The sequence below is a fragment of the Aspergillus aculeatinus genome (assembly GCF_003184765.1).
Source record: "Aspergillus aculeatinus CBS 121060 unplaced genomic scaffold BO66scaffold_8, whole genome shotgun sequence".
Classification (NCBI taxonomy): Eukaryota; Fungi; Ascomycota; class Eurotiomycetes; order Eurotiales; family Aspergillaceae; genus Aspergillus; species Aspergillus aculeatinus.
This window is the reverse complement of record NW_020291477.1, coordinates 714,980-731,370: the sequence shown is the minus strand read 5'-3', so window position 1 is coordinate 731,370 and position 16,391 is coordinate 714,980. Positions and strand designations below refer to the sequence as shown.

Genomic DNA, 16,391 nt, shown 5'->3' with positions numbered 1-16,391 from the left:
TCTGGTTTCGAGCTTGAATGTTTCCGCATCTCGTATAGAGCACATGGGAGGGCTATAGAGCCTCAACGCTCCCGCGTGGCAGGTCCATGCGGAAGCAAGGAGAGCAGATTGTAGGAGATTCGCACAGCACACACACACACAATCGATTCATTGTTCCTTTCACTCGAACCAAAGACCACAGAACGTATCACAGTGCTGGGAACTGATGGCATGGCAAGACAATCGCGCAAATCTAGCTCGACACTAAACAGACGCTAGGCTCGAGTAATATCGAACTCGAACAAAGAAAGACAGAACCAGGCTGCGAAGACACGGGCTGAAAAGAAGTCCTAGAGTGGCCTCCAAGTGTTCTTCATCTTGGCCGGTCGGTCAATGCCTTGGGAAGTGGACCACTCACTCCCATCAACCAAAACCTGCAAACAGACAGATTGGCAAACGAATCTCGTCTACATCACTTTTCTCGTTCTCCGTACGTCCCAAGTGTGTGGGTGTCTAAGTGTGAACAAGTGTACGTGCTAGCACATACACCCAAGCCTCTGAAAGTCCGGCTCCGACCGCCGACCGACCGACCGACCACCATACGAACCATGGCAAGGCGGAAAAAATAGGGCCAGTAGTTCCAGTACAGCCTCGGTAACTTAACTACCTGGCTGGCTATTCCTCATACCTAGTAGATAGGTACCTACCTTAGGTACCTCCAGCTAGGTAGTCAATTCGCTTACCTTACCCGCCCTAACCCCGAACCGTCATCCCCTGAGCAAGCTCCAAGGAGTAGTCCAGGCTTTTCATTGACCCTCTTTTGCCCGCATCGAGACTAGTTGTCCGGAAGTTCCATCTTCCCCGACGCATATACGGTACTCCGCACGTACTCGATTAAAGTCTGCGACCGTACCATGGTTCCAGCTCAGGGCTAATTGAACACCGTCGGGGGTCGATTTGTTGTCATCGACTACGGATACTGGTTTCAATTTAGCTCTTGATTCATTTTTTCCGTCTAAGTGGGTTCCGTTTTATGAGGTTTGAGGTGTGGCCGGACATCATCGGACTTCTTCTTTCTGTCTCTCTTAGAGTCGGGATCGGAGTCGGATCGAGGTGGGGCCCTTCAATTACCAGGTCAAAAGGCTTCGGGGGATTTTTGTGGGACTTGCTTGCCTGTTTCTGCTTAGGTTCGGGGTGTTTTCGTGGGGGTTTGTTGGGGATGGGATGGGAGGGGCTGGGGTTTTGGGTTTATGTTTTGAGTGGGTTAGAGGTTCTTGTTTTGAGGAGATATTGTATCGAGGGGTTAGGGTATAGGTCTATGGGAAGGGTGGTTAATATTGCGTTTGTAGTGTGGAATGGTGCTGCTGTTGGTGCTGGGGAACAAGAAGATATAACAAAGTGAGCTCAATCAATACAACAAGAGTATATAGATGGGCTGCAGATTATAGTTATGACTAGGATTATAGCTCTATAAATGCTTGCATGCACTGTACCTTGCTTCTATTGATGTTGGGCTTGGAGGGGTGGTTGGAACGGAACATACAAGCATGGCAAGGTCGCTCGGGGTTTAAGGATCCCAACTTCCCCCCACGTCCGCGTGGTTGATTCGGTTTATGGCTGCAGGTACTGTACCTCGCTATTTGGGTGCTTGTATGGTGCTTGATGCTTTTAAATGCTTGATGGCTCATCTCACGCTGACATGGTTTGTGCAGATTCTCTTGCACGATCGATGCGAGGGTGCTCGACTGTGACAATCTACGATACTCGGTGACAGAGCAGGCAGCGAGGGATGTATCTGCTTTGGCTTACAGCTAGCCAGCCTTCGAGCAATCGCGCAAGTTACTGCTCGAATCCATATCTCGAGTTATCGGCAAGCTAGGATCACTTCCTCCGGTTGTCTCGATAGAGCTGCTTGTGGGACTGAGGACCACTGCTATGCGACTACGAGCTGGGCAGCATGTGCGTCAGAGCCCCTCATTATCAGTGAGCGACACATTCCCGGCTCTGACATGCACTGACTATCTGGTTCGATGGCATCCAGACCCCGTCAGTTCCTCATCTCATCCCCAGAAAGCACAGGCGACGCAGGCAAGTGGTGCAGGCATTCAAATCAGTCTCCCTGCAGATCAGTCGTTGCTCAATCGAGAGCCGAGAACTTTTTTTTACTTGGTGCCAACAACCTCAAGCCCAGCGCATGACCTCCATCGTTGCAAGGCCATAGGTCGGACGAGCTGCAAAACACCCCTCTCATGCAGCCAACTCCCGGAACAACGCAACGCAACGCAACGCAGCCATGTTGTGCAACATTCCCTCAGTGGTAAAAGAACTCCGCACGAGTTGGGATTCTGCCACCGCCCGGGGCATGGGGGCCGCCCGCCCCCTCTCTCCCATTATTGCCCCCGCGGAAAAATGAAGGGTCAATAATAATAAATGACAACCCGCCGCCCGCCTTTCGCTCCTCCTCCTCCTCCTCCTCCCCCTCCCCGACCCCCCTTCTTCTCCGGCTTTCAACATCTCCTCAGTCTACCTGGAAACTTCCACAATGAGCGCCACGACAACTGTCACCGAGACGCCAAGAATCACGGCGGAGAATGTCGCGACTCTCTTCCCCGAGGTCGACACCTCGCTCGCTCGTGAGGTTCTCCCGACTGCGACAAGTGCTGCCGCCGCCGGGTCCAGCGACGACCTGGCCGGCTACGATGAGGAACAGGTCCGTTTGATGGATGAGGTGTGCATTGTTCTGGATGAGGACGACAAGCCTATCGGTAGTGCCAGCAAGAAGGCCTGTAAGTTTTGCTCCCCAAAGCTTCAGTTTTCAGGGAGAAAACAACAGCGGTGGCGTTGGCCGCTTGTCCCTCCCTTCTCTCTCTCTCTCTTCGAAAGACCTGTGTATGGGCTACATCTCGTTCCGAATCGCTGACACCTTATGTCTGTATGACTAGGCCACCTGATGACGAACATCGACCGCGGCCTCCTGCACCGCGCCTTCTCGGTCTTCCTCTTCGACTCCAACAAGCGCCTGCTCCTGCAACAGCGCGCCACCGAGAAGATCACATTCCCGGACATGTGGACGAACACCTGCTGCTCGCACCCGTTGGGCATCCCCGGCGAGACGGGCTCGGAGCTGGACGCCGCGATTCTTGGCGTGAAGCGCGCGGCGCAGCGCAAGTTGGATCAGGAGCTGGGCATCAAGGCGGAGCAGGTGCCGTTGGACAAGTTCGAGTTCTTCACCCGCATCCACTACAAGGCGCCCAGCGATGGCAAGTGGGGGGAGCATGAGAGTGCGTTACCTTGTTTTTATTTTTTTTCTCTGCATAGCTGTCACCCAAATGCTTACAGATTGCCGTCTCCAGTTGACTACATCCTCTTCATCCAAGCCGACGTCGACCTGAACATCAACCCCAACGAGATCCGCGACACCTGCTATGTCTCGGCCGAGGAGCTGAAGCAGATGTTCGAGAAGCCCGGCCTCAAGTTCACGCCCTGGTTCAAGCTCATCTGCAACTCGATGCTGTTCGAGTGGTGGAGCCACCTCGGCTCGCCGTCGTTGGAGGCCTACAAGAATGAGAAGGGGATTCGTCGGATGTAGGGCGTTTCTCCGTTGTCCAGCGTGACGGTCTAGTCTGCATTTCATCCCATACATATCTTAATATCCCTGTTTCGTTGCTGCTGTGCTCATCATGGGCGAAACTCTTTGCTTTTTTTGCAGTGTTCCCATTTATTCCCCTTCTTTCATAATCATATGGCTAGCGTTTCGATGCTCGAATTCGATCCTTAAGTTCCAACAAACCACTGCATTCACATTGACCGTGATCTTGATGCTAAAGATGATTGGCGACTCGCTTGTTTCGTACATATCATAAACCGGCCTAGACTTTGCCCTTGCCCTTCACCTTGACCTATACCCTTCCCTCTGGCGCTCACCTGAGATCGTAGTTCATAATTCATCCTCAACCCACGTCCCTTGAAAGTTCAACGGGACGTCTTCGCATCCGTCGCCAAAAACAGCACACAACACGCCAGAATCACCGTCCCGACCACCGTAAACATGACCTGGGTCTTCCACCCGCTCTGCACCAGCGCCGCCTGCTGGCTGTACTTGCGGACCGTGCGGATATAGTTGGCGAATCCAGTGACTAAACACGTCAGGCTCAGCAGCCAGAACACGATCCCCAGCGGCAGCGCCATGCGCCGCTCCAGCCCCGTCGGCGGCGTCTGGAAGTGGAACGAGATGATGATCGCGATCGCCACGACGCCCAGGTACATGGCCAGGCGCAGCCACGAGAGGAAGGTGCGCTCGTTGGCGCAGTGGTCGCGCGCGTCCGAGGTGAGGTTGTCGAAGAGGAGGGCGCCGCTGAGTGGCCGGGCGAGGAAGATGTGCGTCGTGGGTTGGGGGGGGCTTGTGGGAGTGGGTTAGTTGGGGTTTGAAGGGGGGTATGTGTATGTACAGTACCCTGGGATTGCGGGTTGGGGGGTTGGGGGGTTGGGGGAAGACTGACTTGTTGGCGGAGATGGGGGTTGCGTTGGCGGGGTTGATTAGGGGGTTGTACGGGGGTTTGGGGGGGTGGTGGGGGTTTGTTGTTGTGGTGGTCGTTGTCGTTGTCATTGTTGCGGTTCTGTAGTGTCTCTCTCTGTGTGTGACGGTGGTTGAGGGGGTTTTTGCTTGTTGTGTGGTATAGCAATGTGCTGCTTCACGTCTGGATCGAATAATCACAGCCAAGATATCGAAGCTGTACAGGCCAACTGCTTGCGACCTTGACTCGCTTCGTCTGGGTGATGCTCATGGCTGGGATTCTGGATTTTCTCTCTTTGAGACCGGTCGTATTCTTGGGTGCTGGAAAAAGGGTCCGGTGACAGCCAAGGTACGGTGTACACTACTAGTGATGGCTAGTGATGCATCCCTGCACGTGATTCCATGCTCGGCGACAACCCTGGGCAGAATGATGTCATGGCTGGGTTGTTTTGCGAACTCGGCGTTGCACAAGGTGTCGACGTTCTTATTCTTGGGATTATGGGTTATGGTTATGCTGAAAGGATCCCTCCTCGGTTTTGACACCTGATCGACCCGTTCCTCAGTCTGTCATGTTGAAGCTTCGGTGGATAAGGGTAAGGTCCCTCAATCCAGTATCGCCGATCTCGCCCACCTACTATCTACTTGGTTCCTTCGGCTGGACCATCTTCTTTGGGATTCCGCCCAATTGCATGGGCTGATGGCTGGTACGCACGGGTTAGTCATCCTCCTATCGGTCAATGCGGGGGCTAATCAATCCTGACTACTCCATTCCTGGTAATCAGAGGGAGAAAACAGTGACATGAGACTTTCCACGTTGTCTCAACGAATTGCTCAATTTCACCTCTGTCCAGTCATGACAAGACGGGCTAATTGATATCCTCCGAGTGAATGAAGCCACCACGAATCCATCGATGGGAATGGAAAAGACACGAGGTGAGTCACGTCGACGAAGCTGGAGATTCAAAAGATAAGGTAAGGTAAGAGACCCGCAGCCACAATACGGGGCACTTCCAACCAGACTTGCACTTGCAAGCCAATCGCTGACGCCGCAAAATTTGCTGCTCGCTGCTAGACCTTCCGAAATTGTCCAATCGCTAGAGACGATAAAAGCGTCGCCCCCATCCAACTATCCCAGTCGCTCAGTCGCTCAGTCGCTCTTGAGTCTTAAACAATTCCCCTCCTTGCTTAATTCCAGTGCTTCATTCACTCCGGAAGTCCTTTGCTGCGGCTTTCGGCAAACCATGCAGCATTGCTCCTTACTTTAGTCTCCATCTATAAACCTCCAATTCCCCTCCCCCTCAGCAGCTCTCGCCGACCTCTTATCCGAGAAATCATGACTCCGCGCGATTCCGATTTTCACTCCCCCAGAATGTCAGACGAGCACCACTACCTGTCTCGTTCGCCGCTCGCGCGGTCCGCCATTGCGCGCGACCTTGAGGACTACGCCGACGACGAAAGCTCCATGCTCACCACCGACGACGACGACGATGCCTCCGAGACCTCGACCATTCGCGCAATCGGCAGCCAGCCCGGAACCCGCGCCCATTCCCTGGCCGGCTCGTACCAACGGCCCAGCTACTTCACCACCGTCTCGCGCGCCACCGTCGTCCCGTATCGCCCGGAGCAGGAAGGCCTGACCCGGCGCGAACGCGACCAGGCCATCGAGGACGAGCGCAATCTCCTCACGGACAACCATTTCATCGAGCCGTCGCGGAAGAAGACCCGTCGCTCGGCCTCGGAGTCCGCGCCGTCCACAGAGGAGACCGCGCTCCTCGGTGGGGAGGGATCTTCGCGGGCGCCGCAGTACGATTCCGTGGACTCCGAGGAGATCGACCGGAAGTGGGAGGAGGCCGTCACCGCGGGGCTCATCCAGACAACGTGGAAGCGCGAGGCTCAGGTCATCGGCAAGAATGCGGCGCCCTTGGTTTTCACCTTCTTGCTCCAATACTCCCTGACGGTGGCTAGTATCTTCACCCTGGGGCACTTGGGGAAGAAGGAACTGGGCGCGGTCAGTCTGGCGAGCATGAGCGCCAATATCACGGGTTATGCTAGTAAGTCTCGAATTTAGGCTGGTTGCATTCGCTTAACACAGCGCTAATTCTATTTGTCGTGTACAGTCTACCAGGGATTGGCTACCAGTCTCGATACACTCTGCGCTCAAGCTTACGGTTCTGGGAAGAAGAAGCTGGTGGGTCTGCAAATGCAGAAGATGGTCTTCTTCCTGTGGACCATCTCCATTCCTATTGTCATTCTTTGGTTTTTTGCGGACAAGGTCCTGGTCAGGATTGTGCCGGAGAAGGAAGTGGCTGAGCTTGCGGGCTTGTATCTGAAGGTGGTCGCACTGGGTGCGCCGGGATATGCCTGTTTTGAGAGCGGGAAGCGGTTCGTGCAGGCGCAGGGTCTGTTCTCCGCTTCTCTCTACGTCCTCCTGATCTGTGCTCCTCTCAATGCAGTGATGAACTACGTGTTCGTCTGGCAGTTCGGGTGGGGCTTTGTTGGAGCCCCCATCGCCGTGGCCATCACGGACAACCTGATGCCGCTCTTCCTGTTTCTGTACGTGTACTTTGTTGCGGGATCCGAATGCTGGAATGGTGTTACCCGAAGGGCGCTGCGCAACTGGGGACCCATGATCAAGCTCGCTCTTCCCGGTCTCCTGATGGTCGAGGCTGAGTGTTTGGCCTTCGAGGTCCTCACGCTGGCTTCTTCGTATCTCGGAACAACCCCCTTGGCCGCACAGTCCATCCTTTCGACCATCTCTAGCATCACTTTCCAGATCCCCTTCCCTGTCTCCATCTCTGGAAGCACCCGTGTGGCGAACTTGATTGGCGCTACCCTTGTCAACGCCGCCAAAACCTCTGCCAAGGTCACCATGGTCGGTGCCGTGATTGTCGGGCTCCTCAATATGCTCCTCCTCTCCTCGCTGCGCTACTACATCCCTCGCCTGTTTACGTCCGAGGAGGAGGTCATCGAACTGGTTGCCCAAGTGCTGCCTCTCTGCGCGGCGTTCCAACTCTTCGACGCCCTCGCAGCCAACTGCAACGGTATCCTCCGAGGTATCGGGCGGCAGGAGATCGGCGGGTACGTCCAGCTCTTCTGCTACTATGCCATCGCCATGCCCATCAGTTTTGGGACCACCTTTGCTCTGGACTGGGGTCTCTTCGGACTCTGGAGTGGCGTGGCCCTTGCCCTCATGCTCGTCTCCATCATTGAGGGATTCTTCCTCACGCAGACCAACTGGAACCGCTCCGTGGAGGATGCCCTGAAGCGGAACTCCATGACTTGAATTTATTGTTACCTGTTACCGACGAATGATGACCACCATGATGTTTTGATGATTTTTTTTCGTTGTGGGTTCACTGCTATTACCTAGCTTCCCCTTTGAACGACGGGTGCGGTATATTAGTACTGTACATATATGGGAGGCGGCATCGTTTATTCAAAAGTTTCGACAAACTCACGACCCTCTGCAAGCGGACTGAGATTGCGGTGTGTATATTTTGTATTTGCTAGGTGTGTTAGATTAGTTCTGGTTGTATGTAGGCCTCAAATCGGCCAATATCGTTATGCACCATGTCCAATCGGGACAATGTATATCATCCATTAAAGGAACCCATTTTTTCATATTCATCAATAACGCGCAAATCGTACATGCAAACAAGAAACCCCCATACCAAACCAACCTAATACTCCAGAATTGCCCAGGTCTGCTCATCCACCGTCGAGAAGATGACCCCAGCCGTCAACAGCTCATCGCCCGCCCTAGCGACATCCGGCATGGGCAGACTCAACTTAGCCGCAATCAACTGCGCATGCAACCCTTCATTACTCTGTGGCTCCGTCCTGAGCAGATTATACACCCGTCTCGCCACGGGACTCATCGCCGGCAACGCCCGCCCACCACCACCAGCACCATAATCATCCACCCCACCCATCGACGCATCCCCAGCCGCACCACCCGCACCAGCCCCCTGCCCCTGAGAACCACCGACCGGCCCCTTCGTGAAAAACAGATGCACCGCCGCCGCCTCTAGCAGATGCACATGCACCTCATTGATATCCTTGACGGCGCGCACGCAATGCGCCCCGACGAACCGCTTGTTCCCGAACGACTTGAGCTTCCCGAACACCTTGGCGTAGCCGTCCACCTCGGGCTGGGACTTGGGGCCGGAGGGTTTGTTGTTGGTGTGCTCGTCCGTCTCCATGCTGTCCCCGGCCCCCGACGACGAGTCGATCCACTGCTTCACTTCGATCTCCCCGGTGCCGTCGTCGATCTTGTACGTCACGTTCGTGCTCTGCGAGCTGATGTTCCGCACCTGCCCGATGAAGCACACGCTCGCCGCCTCGGCCGAGTCGATCTGGTAGCCGGCTTCCGGGTACGGTTGGGTCGCGTCCAGCGCTTGTTTGATCGTTATCGGGCGGAGAGTGGCGTTGTTGTAGTCACTCTGTTTTTGGGGAGGAGTTATTTTTTTTTTTTTTTTTTTTTTTTTTTTTTTTTTTTTTTTTTTTTTTTTTTTTTTTTTTTTTTTTTTTTTGCTGCCATCAGAAGCAAGAGTGTAATGGTCTAAATGTGTAAGGTGTAAGGGCGCAGTGTAGGCTTTACCTTTCCGCCAGAAGGACTGTTGTTCATCTCGCCGGGCATGAAGCCTCCGCCTCCGCCGCCGCCGCTACCTCCGTAGCTGGTGTTGTAATTGTTGTAGCCGCTATCTGAGATACCGAACGAAAATTGTTAGCTGAGTGCCGCCGCGGCAGCGAAGGAAAGCTGGGAAGTGTGGTAGAGAGGAAAGAGTGGTGGGTGCAGAAAGTGCAGAGGTCGTAGGTGTAAGCTTACCCATTATATAGTGTGTTTCTTGGGGGGTATCTTTAAAAATTGCAAGTTGGGATGGACGTTTATTCACTGCACTGAAACGATGGAAGTGTTCATGGCATTTTACCGCTTCGGGACGTGTTCGAGGACGCGTCGCGGCGGGAGTTTGCCGTCTTTGCATTGTTTGGCTGGTTTGTTCCGTGGCTGCTTGATCCCGCCCGCTTCACCGCCTTGGACATTTTCCCCGGTCAGCCAGAAAAAAAAAAATATGTTTGATCGAGACACAGCTCAGGCCGAACCGCATACAGGCGCGCGGTGACAAGACAAAAAATGGCCCCTCGCGCTGCTTCCCCCGCTCTGTCGGAGAATGAATTCGACATCACCAATGCGCTGTTCCAGCATGATAGCGATTCCGAGATCGAGCAAGTCCCGCACAAGAAGGCCAAGCGCCAACCCCCGAAGGCGGCCGCGCCGCAGCAACTGGATTTCCTAGGCGGCACCCACGACGATGACGACGGCGAAGATGACGAGGCTTTCATCGCGGAGAGACAGGCGTCGGCCAACCGGAAGGGCTCGAACCTCAAGGGCCGCACGGTCAAGAAGGGCGGCGGTTTCCAGGCGATGGGGCTGAATGCGAACCTGCTGAAGGCGATCACCCGGAAAGGATTCTCGGTGCCGACCCCCATCCAGCGCAAGACGATCCCCGTCATCATGGACGACCAGGACGTGGTGGGCATGGCGCGCACGGGTTCCGGCAAGACGGCTGCCTTCGTGATCCCCATGATCGAGAAGCTCAAGAGCCACAGCACCATGGTCGGCTCCCGCGCGCTGATCATGTCGCCCTCGCGTGAGCTGGCGCTGCAGACCCTGAAGGTCGTCAAGGAGCTCGGCAAGGGCACCGACCTCAAGTCCGTGCTGCTGGTCGGTGGTGACAGCCTCGAGGAGCAGTTCTCCATGATGGCCGGCAACCCGGACATCGTCATCGCCACCCCCGGTCGGTTCCTGCACCTGAAGGTCGAGATGAACCTGGACATGTCGAGTATCCGCTACGTGGTCTTCGACGAGGCCGATCGTCTCTTCGAGATGGGCTTCGCCGCCCAGCTGACCGAGATTCTGCACGGCCTGCCCCAGAACCGCCAGACCCTGCTGTTCTCGGCCACCCTGCCCAAGTCGCTGGTCGAGTTCGCCCGCGCCGGTCTGCAGGACCCGACCCTCATCCGTCTGGACACCGAGAGCAAGATCTCGCCGGATCTGCAGAATGTGTTCTTCTCCGTCAAGTCCGGCGACAAGGAGGGTGCGTTGCTCTACATCCTGCACGAGGTGATCAAGATGCCCACGGGCCCCACCGAGGCGGCCCGGCGCCAGAAGGAGGACGAGAAGAAGCCCTTCAAGGACCGCAAGCGCAAGCGATCGGCGATGGATAAAGCCATCAACACGAGGGAATCCCCCACCAAACACTCGACCATCGTCTTCGCCGCCACCAAACACCACGTCGATTTCCTGTACTCGCTCCTCTGCGAGGCCGGCTTCGCCACCTCCTACGTCTACGGTTCCCTCGACCAGACCGCCCGTAAGATCCAGGTCCAGAACTTCCGGTCGGGCATTTCGAATATTCTCGTCGTCACCGACGTCGCCGCCCGCGGTATCGATATCCCCATCCTCGCCAACGTCATCAACTACGACTTCCCCTCGCAGGCCAAGATCTTCGTCCACCGTGTCGGTCGTACTGCCCGTGCCGGCCGCACGGGTTGGAGTTACAGTCTGGTCCGGGACCAGGACGCCCCCTATCTGTTGGACCTGCAGCTCTTCCTCGGTCGGAGGCTCGTGCTGGGCCGCGAGTTCGGGGACCAGGTCAACTACGCCGAGGACGTGGTCGTCGGCAGCCTGCCCCGGGACGGGCTGTCCCAGAACTGCGAGTGGGCCGCCAAGGTGGTCGAGGACTCCACCGACATCGCCAACCAGCGCGCGGTCGCGGCCAAGGGTGAGAAGCTGTACATGCGCACGCGCAACGCCGCCGCCCTGGAGAGCGCCAAGCGCGCCAAGCAGGTGGTCGCCTCGGACAACTGGGCAGCCACCCACCCGCTTTTCAGCGACGAGACCTCGCAGCTGGAAGCCGAGCGCGAGAAGATGCTAGCCCGCATCGGCGGCTACCGGCCCACGGAGACGATCTTTGAGGTGAACAACCGCCGCAGCGGCAAGCCCGAGAACGAGGAAGCCCTCAGCACCATCCGCCGCGTGCGCACGACGCTCGACTCGAAGAAGAAGCGCCAGGCGCAAGCCGAGGAGCAGTCCGAGTTCGTCGAGGATGCCGTCACCGGCGGAGCTGCAGGTGCGGGCAGCGACAACGACGAGGCCGCCGTCGCCGACGGCGCCTTCGACGACGACGAAGATGAAGCCACCGGCATCCCCGACAACATGTCCATGGCGTCCGAATCCGACCTCGAAGTCACCTTCTCCGCCTACGGCAGCAGCAACAAGGACAGCAAGGACCACAAGGACAAGAATGCAGCCTCCTTCCAGAACCCCGACTACTTCATGTCCTACACCCCCACCAACATCAACCTGGCCGAGGACCGCGCGTACGGGGTGCACTCCGGCACGAACGCTAACTTCGCGCAGGCGTCGCGCGACGCCGCCATGGACCTGCTCGGCGACGAGGGCAGCCGCGGGTTCGGCGAGCCCCGCACCATGATGCGCTGGGACAAGCGGCACAAGAAGTACGTCGCCCGCCAGAACGACGAGGACGGCTCCAAGGGCACCCGCCTCGTGCGCGGCGAGAGCGGCGCCAAGATCGCCGCCTCCTTCCGCAGCGGCCGCTTCGACGCCTGGAAGAAGGGCAAGCGCCTCGGCCGCATGCCCCGCGTCGGTGAGGCCGAGACCCCCGGCATGTCCGCGGATCTGGATGCTGCCGCCCGTCACGGCGGCGGCGGCAAGCGCTTCCGGCATCGGCAGGAGCGGGCGCCCAAGCGCGCCGACCCCTTACGCGGGGATTACGAGAAGATGAAGAAGAAGAACGATGCCGCCAAGGAGCGGCAGTTCAATAAATTCGGTGGTGCTGCCGCGGGCGGCAAGAGTGAGATTCGCGGCACGGATGATATTCGTCTCGCGAGGAAGCTGAAGCAGAAGCGCATGGAGAAGAATGCCAGGCCGTCGCGGAAGAGGTGATGCTTCGCTTAGTTTTTTCTGGTGGAGATGTGGGGGTTTGACTTTCTACTTGTATATACCATTTCGTGCGGGACGGTTTACCATCAAAATCTGTTTGTTTGTTTGTTCTTGTTGCATGTAGATACCTTACTTCAATGATACGAGTGGGAATGAGATCGTGTTCGCATTATATTATTATGGTCGCGCTGGCTGGAGCAATCTGTTCAGCGCGGATGAGTTAACTGTCTCGCTTTATGGCTGGCTTAGTATACCATCCCCATCAGAGAGCAGGGAGGCATGCCCTCGCGCTCGATTTGATCCTCCTCGGCAGTGCATGTTGCGTGTGGCGTCGGCATCCCGATCCCGGCGCAGGGGAGCATGCCTTCTTTCTCGTCGGCGTCATCGTCATTGTTGATCTCGGCTTCGACGGTGGAGGGTGCATGCTGCGCGTGGGCGCTGAATGCACCGCACGGGAGAATGCCCTCTCTTTCATCGTCATCATCCTCGGCCTCGACCTCTGGGGTAGTGGTAGAGGGTGCGTGCTGCGCGTGAGCCCCAAAGGCACCGCACGGGAGAATGCCCTCCTTCTCGTCGTCGCTATCACTCTCACTTTCGACCACTGTCGTCTTCGGGGGTAGCTGCGCTGAATGGAGTCCGATCAAAGTGCAGGGCAGCATGCTCTCTCTTTCATCGTCATCGTCATCGTCATCGTCATCGGCACCGTCGACCTCTGCGGCAGTGGAAGAGGGTGCATGCTGCGCGTGAGCCCCAAAGGCACCGCACGGGAGGAATCCCTCCCTCTCATCGTCATCACAGTCCTCCTCGACGACTGTCGTGGCATTCGATGGGTGCTTCGCGTGCGCGACAAAGGCGCCGCACGGGGGGATTCCTTCTCTGTCTTCGTCCTCGTCGCTCCTCGTTCGACTCGGGATTGCGTGAGCATGCGCATGCAACATAAAAGCCGCACACGGGAGAAGGCCCTCCCTCTCATCGTCGTCGTTGTCATCGTCGCGGTGCTCGTAGCCCAGCACCTGGCGAGCTGTGGATGCTCTCTGCTGCGCAAATCCAGCTGCGCATGGCATCATCCCTTCTCTCTCCTCCTCGTCGTCATCATCGTCATGGACCTGATCCGTCCTCACCGCAGCCTCAACAACCACAGCTTGAACACTCAGCCCCCCCTCATCCTCCTCGGCGCGGTCCACAGCAACAGAACTCCCCTCAATTTCCTCCCACTCACTCTCCCCATCTAACAACCCTTCCTCTTCTTCATCCCGCAACACCCCCTCCCGTACAGCAAGAACCCTCCCCCACGCCCCCCTCCTCTCCATCCTCCCTACCCACGCCACGACAAACGGATACGCCCGCATCAGCTCCAATCCCAGGCCATCATCCCCGGAAGAAGAAGCAAGACCGTGAAGACCCGGTAGAAACGCCAAATCAGCGTAGCTGCAGCGCTCGCCCAGGAGCCAGGGCTGATTCGTCAGGGCGGTGTTCAGCGTCGCCAGGACGTTGTGGGTTTGGGAGTTGGGGCCGGCGCTGGCGCTCAGCGTCGTCTGGAGATGCAGCCATTGGTTTAGAAGGTGTTTCTCCGTGGTGGTAGCAATAGTGCTCAGAGCATTTGTGTGGTCGTAGTGGTCGACGAGGTATTGTATGATCGGGTTGGCGTGGAAGAGGGCGGTTCTTGTGTTGGGGTCTGTGAGGGCTATTTTTCATAATTTGTTAGTTGTTGTTATTGGGGGTGGGGTTCTGGGGGGGGGGTTTGGGGAGGGAATCACGGGTGGGTTATCTGGGGTAGGGTAGCGTAGGATTGCCGAAGGGTACTTGCTTGGGAGTTCTTGGGTCGATGGGATGATGCTTGGTGAGCGAGATTGGGGGATTTGGTAGGGGTGGATTGTGTATGGGATTGCGAGTTCTTCGGCGATGGTGATTATCTATTCTCTGTTAGTTTTGAAGGGTGCATCGGGTGCATTCTAGGGTGTGGAAAAAAAATAAAAAAAAAGGGCGCCAGCGTACACTCCATGCGTTGGGGTCGGTTGCTATCCGTCGCCGTTAGTTTCGTGGATCTCTCGCGGAGTATAGCCCGACGGGCGAGGAGGGGGCTACTCACCGAGGAACCGGATCTCCAAAGGTTGGACCATTGTGTCTGTTGTGATCTTAGGTTGTAGTGTGTGAATTCTGGAGGAAGAGAGGCTGAGAACCCGGGGATGACTGGTTAATATAGGTAGCTGAGCTGAGCTGAGCTGAGTGATGGAATGCATCCTGCATCGTGTCGGATTAGTTTCCAGTCATCGGCGGGGGGGCCAGTGAGGCTTAGGCCAGGCTTAGGCCTAGTGCTCACTCAGCTGACATCAAGAAATCGCCTTAAAGATAAGTCTAACGTTTAACTTGCTTGGCGGTTGTTTTTTGCTCCTGGTGGCGAGACTCCCCTGGCTGGCCTGCAGGTCATGCCACGGGTAGTATCGTGTCTGGTGCTTTGTCCTGGATCGACCTACCTTGTGGGATGCTTCGAGTTTGTGGTGGGTCGGGACACTGAGTTGTGTATATTTTGGTAAGGGAATGTGGTCAGGTCGGCGGGTGGGGTGCTCAGCTGGTACGCAGCTGGTAGATGGGTCCATTGGGGCCTGCGGAGCTGGTTTTCTTCGAGGTCGAAAGATTGATACGAGTTCCTGTTGATGGAAGCTACCGTGGCTGGCTGGGATATCCTGCTAGAGAGTACGGAGTAAGTAGTCTCGGCCATTTGAGCCGAGGTTCTCCGCAGATTGGCAAATATAGTTTCATCGGTTGACGGCTACCATGGTTGAGTTAAGGTAGATCCAGAGATTGTGGTGAGATGATGGTTGAGATGGTGATCTAGGCCCGTGCACGCTAGAGAAGATTCGATAAGAGGTTGCAGCTTCATACTTGCACCTAGCAATGCCGCCTGAACAAGGCGGTTGCAATTGATAGACTGACCAGGTATCTTATGGTTGAGATAGTGGGAATCTTTTGATTAAGTACATATTGCCTTATTGCAACACTTTGAGCATGAATTGGCCGGATGGTGTAGTTGGTTATCACGTATCGTTAACACCGATAAGGTCCTGGGATCGAGCCCCAGTCTGGTCATCTCTTTTTGCTCTTTAAAAAAAGTCCCAGCCCTTCAGAGAATTTCTCGACATACATCTTTGTGAGCAATTGTTCGCAATTGTTCTGACGTGATTACTGCGATGATCGATGCCTACATCGTATCTTCCTACCCCTAGCATCAATCGCTGACGAAATGGTGCCTCAAGGAGCTCGTCATCACAGCGGCCTGGTGACAGCCAACCCTACATCCATCAGCGCAGGCAGCAATGACCCTATCACAGCAATGACCTACCACAGTAATGACCTACCACAGTAATGACCTACCACAGTAATGACCTACCATAGTAATGACCCTACTACAATCTGAATGACCAACAGAAGCAGAGCGGCACGCCTCATCTCGAGTAAGGTAGCCACGATATACAGGTCGATACCGTACGCCAAACCTTGTGTCTTGCAAATACCGCTTCACAGGTCCGTGTTGGCAAGCAAAGGCAAGACAAGGTCGGCACTTAATCCAAGATCCAGGCCAATTGCATGCGTCGGAGAAGATGCATGCTACGAAGTAAAAGAGTCGGCCTCGACACGGTAGGAGAATCGACCTCGTTGTCGTCCCCTCCACCAGAGTCCTCGCCGATAGAGTCACCCGGTGGTCCTGCGGGCCCAAGAAACTCTCCATGGTACCACAACAGATGATCTACCGTGACATTGATCGCGGTACTGTAGGCTGCCCGACTGTATACACCGCGCATGGTCGGCAGGTCAGAGTTCGCGCCGATTCACCAGCAACAGCAAAGGCGTAGCCGGCCGCCAGTATGCGTCAGAGTCCATCGGAGCCGAGAGTCCTTGTTCAAGGTCCTGCTGACCACCGACATGTCTTTGTCC

At 56.1% G+C, this 16,391-nt stretch overlaps 8 protein-coding genes and 1 non-coding gene across 9 annotated transcripts; 6 read left to right on the top strand and 3 right to left on the bottom strand.

Annotated features, from left to right (window-relative positions):
• Positions 1–1,790: 1,790 nt before the first annotated feature.
• On the top strand, positions 1,791–2,666 carry BO66DRAFT_239474 (uncharacterized protein). The gene has a single exon (XM_025642844.1). The coding sequence runs from the start codon at positions 1,915–1,917 to the stop codon at positions 2,401–2,403; it is 489 nt and encodes a 162-aa protein (XP_025507127.1). The 5' UTR covers positions 1,791–1,914; the 3' UTR covers positions 2,404–2,666.
• Positions 2,451–3,769, top strand: idi1 (isopentenyl-diphosphate delta-isomerase IDI1). Its single transcript, XM_025642843.1, has 3 exons — positions 2,451–2,765; positions 2,922–3,260; positions 3,333–3,769. The coding sequence occupies exons 1-3, from the start codon at positions 2,522–2,524 to the stop codon at positions 3,566–3,568; spliced, it is 819 nt and encodes a 272-aa protein (XP_025507126.1). The 5' UTR covers positions 2,451–2,521; the 3' UTR covers positions 3,569–3,769.
• Positions 3,709–5,054, bottom strand: BO66DRAFT_368028 (DUF202 domain-containing protein). Its single transcript, XM_025645315.1, has 2 exons — positions 4,479–5,054; positions 3,709–4,378 (listed from the first exon to the last, which is right to left on the bottom strand). The coding sequence occupies exons 1-2, from the start codon at positions 4,583–4,585 to the stop codon at positions 3,952–3,954; spliced, it is 534 nt and encodes a 177-aa protein (XP_025507125.1). The 5' UTR covers positions 4,586–5,054; the 3' UTR covers positions 3,709–3,951.
• A 666-nt stretch (positions 5,055–5,720) lies between these two features.
• BO66DRAFT_239497 (MATE family efflux transporter) lies at positions 5,721–7,974 on the top strand. The gene is made up of 2 exons (XM_025642845.1): positions 5,721–6,543; positions 6,610–7,974. Exons 1-2 carry the CDS (start codon positions 5,826–5,828, stop codon positions 7,773–7,775), a joined length of 1,884 nt encoding a protein of 627 aa, XP_025507124.1. The 5' UTR covers positions 5,721–5,825; the 3' UTR covers positions 7,776–7,974.
• Positions 7,975–8,172: 198 nt separating this feature from the next.
• BO66DRAFT_399050 (putative replication factor-a protein) lies at positions 8,173–9,131 on the bottom strand (the record flags this gene model as incomplete). Its single annotated transcript, XM_025648665.1, has 2 exons — positions 8,173–8,934; positions 9,093–9,131. The coding sequence occupies 2 exons, from the start codon at positions 9,129–9,131 to the stop codon at positions 8,173–8,175; spliced, it is 801 nt and encodes a 266-aa protein (XP_025507123.1).
• Positions 9,132–9,626: 495 nt separating this feature from the next.
• On the top strand, positions 9,627–12,461 carry BO66DRAFT_399049 (ATP-dependent RNA helicase DBP10; the record flags this gene model as incomplete). Its single annotated transcript, XM_025648664.1, has 1 exon — positions 9,627–12,461. One exon carries the CDS (start codon positions 9,627–9,629, stop codon positions 12,459–12,461), a length of 2,835 nt encoding a protein of 944 aa, XP_025507122.1.
• Positions 12,462–13,087: 626 nt separating this feature from the next.
• On the top strand, positions 13,088–13,249 carry BO66DRAFT_389396 (uncharacterized protein; the record flags this gene model as incomplete). Its single annotated transcript, XM_025646792.1, has 1 exon — positions 13,088–13,249. A coding segment is annotated over one exon (162 nt), but the record flags the coding sequence as incomplete, so codon positions are not given.
• A 729-nt stretch (positions 13,250–13,978) lies between these two features.
• Positions 13,979–14,813, bottom strand: BO66DRAFT_239123 (uncharacterized protein). The gene is made up of 3 exons (XM_025642842.1): positions 14,548–14,813; positions 14,454–14,476; positions 13,979–14,371 (listed from the first exon to the last, which is right to left on the bottom strand). The coding sequence occupies exons 1-3, from the start codon at positions 14,696–14,698 to the stop codon at positions 14,150–14,152; spliced, it is 396 nt and encodes a 131-aa protein (XP_025507120.1). The 5' UTR covers positions 14,699–14,813; the 3' UTR covers positions 13,979–14,149.
• Positions 14,814–15,471: 658 nt separating this feature from the next.
• BO66DRAFT_t74 lies at positions 15,472–15,545 on the top strand. The gene has a single exon. It is a non-coding gene; the product is annotated as a tRNA-Val (tRNA).
• Positions 15,546–16,391: the final 846 nt, after the last annotated feature.

Bases quoted from the DNA above. Each gene is read 5' to 3' on its own strand.
- BO66DRAFT_239497 (XM_025642845.1), top strand. From the start codon at position 5,826: ATGACTCCGCGCGATTCCGATTTTCACTCCCCCAGAATGTCAGACGAG. The intron at 6,544-6,609 runs GTAAGTCTCGAA...TGTCGTGTACAG, and splicing joins CAATATCACGGGTTATGCTA to TCTACCAGGGATTGGCTACC.
- BO66DRAFT_368028 (XM_025645315.1), bottom strand. From the start codon at position 4,585: ATGACAACGACAACGACCACCACAACAACAAACCCCCACCACCCCCCC. The intron at 4,379-4,478 runs GTCAGTCTTCCC...CACTCCCACAAG, and splicing joins ACCCCCATCTCCGCCAACAA to CCCCCCCCAACCCACGACGC.
- BO66DRAFT_239474 (XM_025642844.1), top strand. From the start codon at position 1,915: ATGCGACTACGAGCTGGGCAGCATGTGCGTCAGAGCCCCTCATTATCA.
- idi1 (XM_025642843.1), top strand. From the start codon at position 2,522: ATGAGCGCCACGACAACTGTCACCGAGACGCCAAGAATCACGGCGGAG. The intron at 2,766-2,921 runs GTAAGTTTTGCT...CTGTATGACTAG, and splicing joins TAGTGCCAGCAAGAAGGCCT to GCCACCTGATGACGAACATC. The intron at 3,261-3,332 runs GTGCGTTACCTT...TGCCGTCTCCAG, and splicing joins CAAGTGGGGGGAGCATGAGA to TTGACTACATCCTCTTCATC.
- BO66DRAFT_239123 (XM_025642842.1), bottom strand. From the start codon at position 14,698: ATGCATTCCATCACTCAGCTCAGCTCAGCTCAGCTACCTATATTAACC. The intron at 14,477-14,547 runs GTGAGTAGCCCC...GGCGACGGATAG, and splicing joins TTTGGAGATCCGGTTCCTCG to CAACCGACCCCAACGCATGG. The intron at 14,372-14,453 runs GTACGCTGGCGC...AACAGAGAATAG, and splicing joins CCGACCCCAACGCATGGAGT to ATAATCACCATCGCCGAAGA.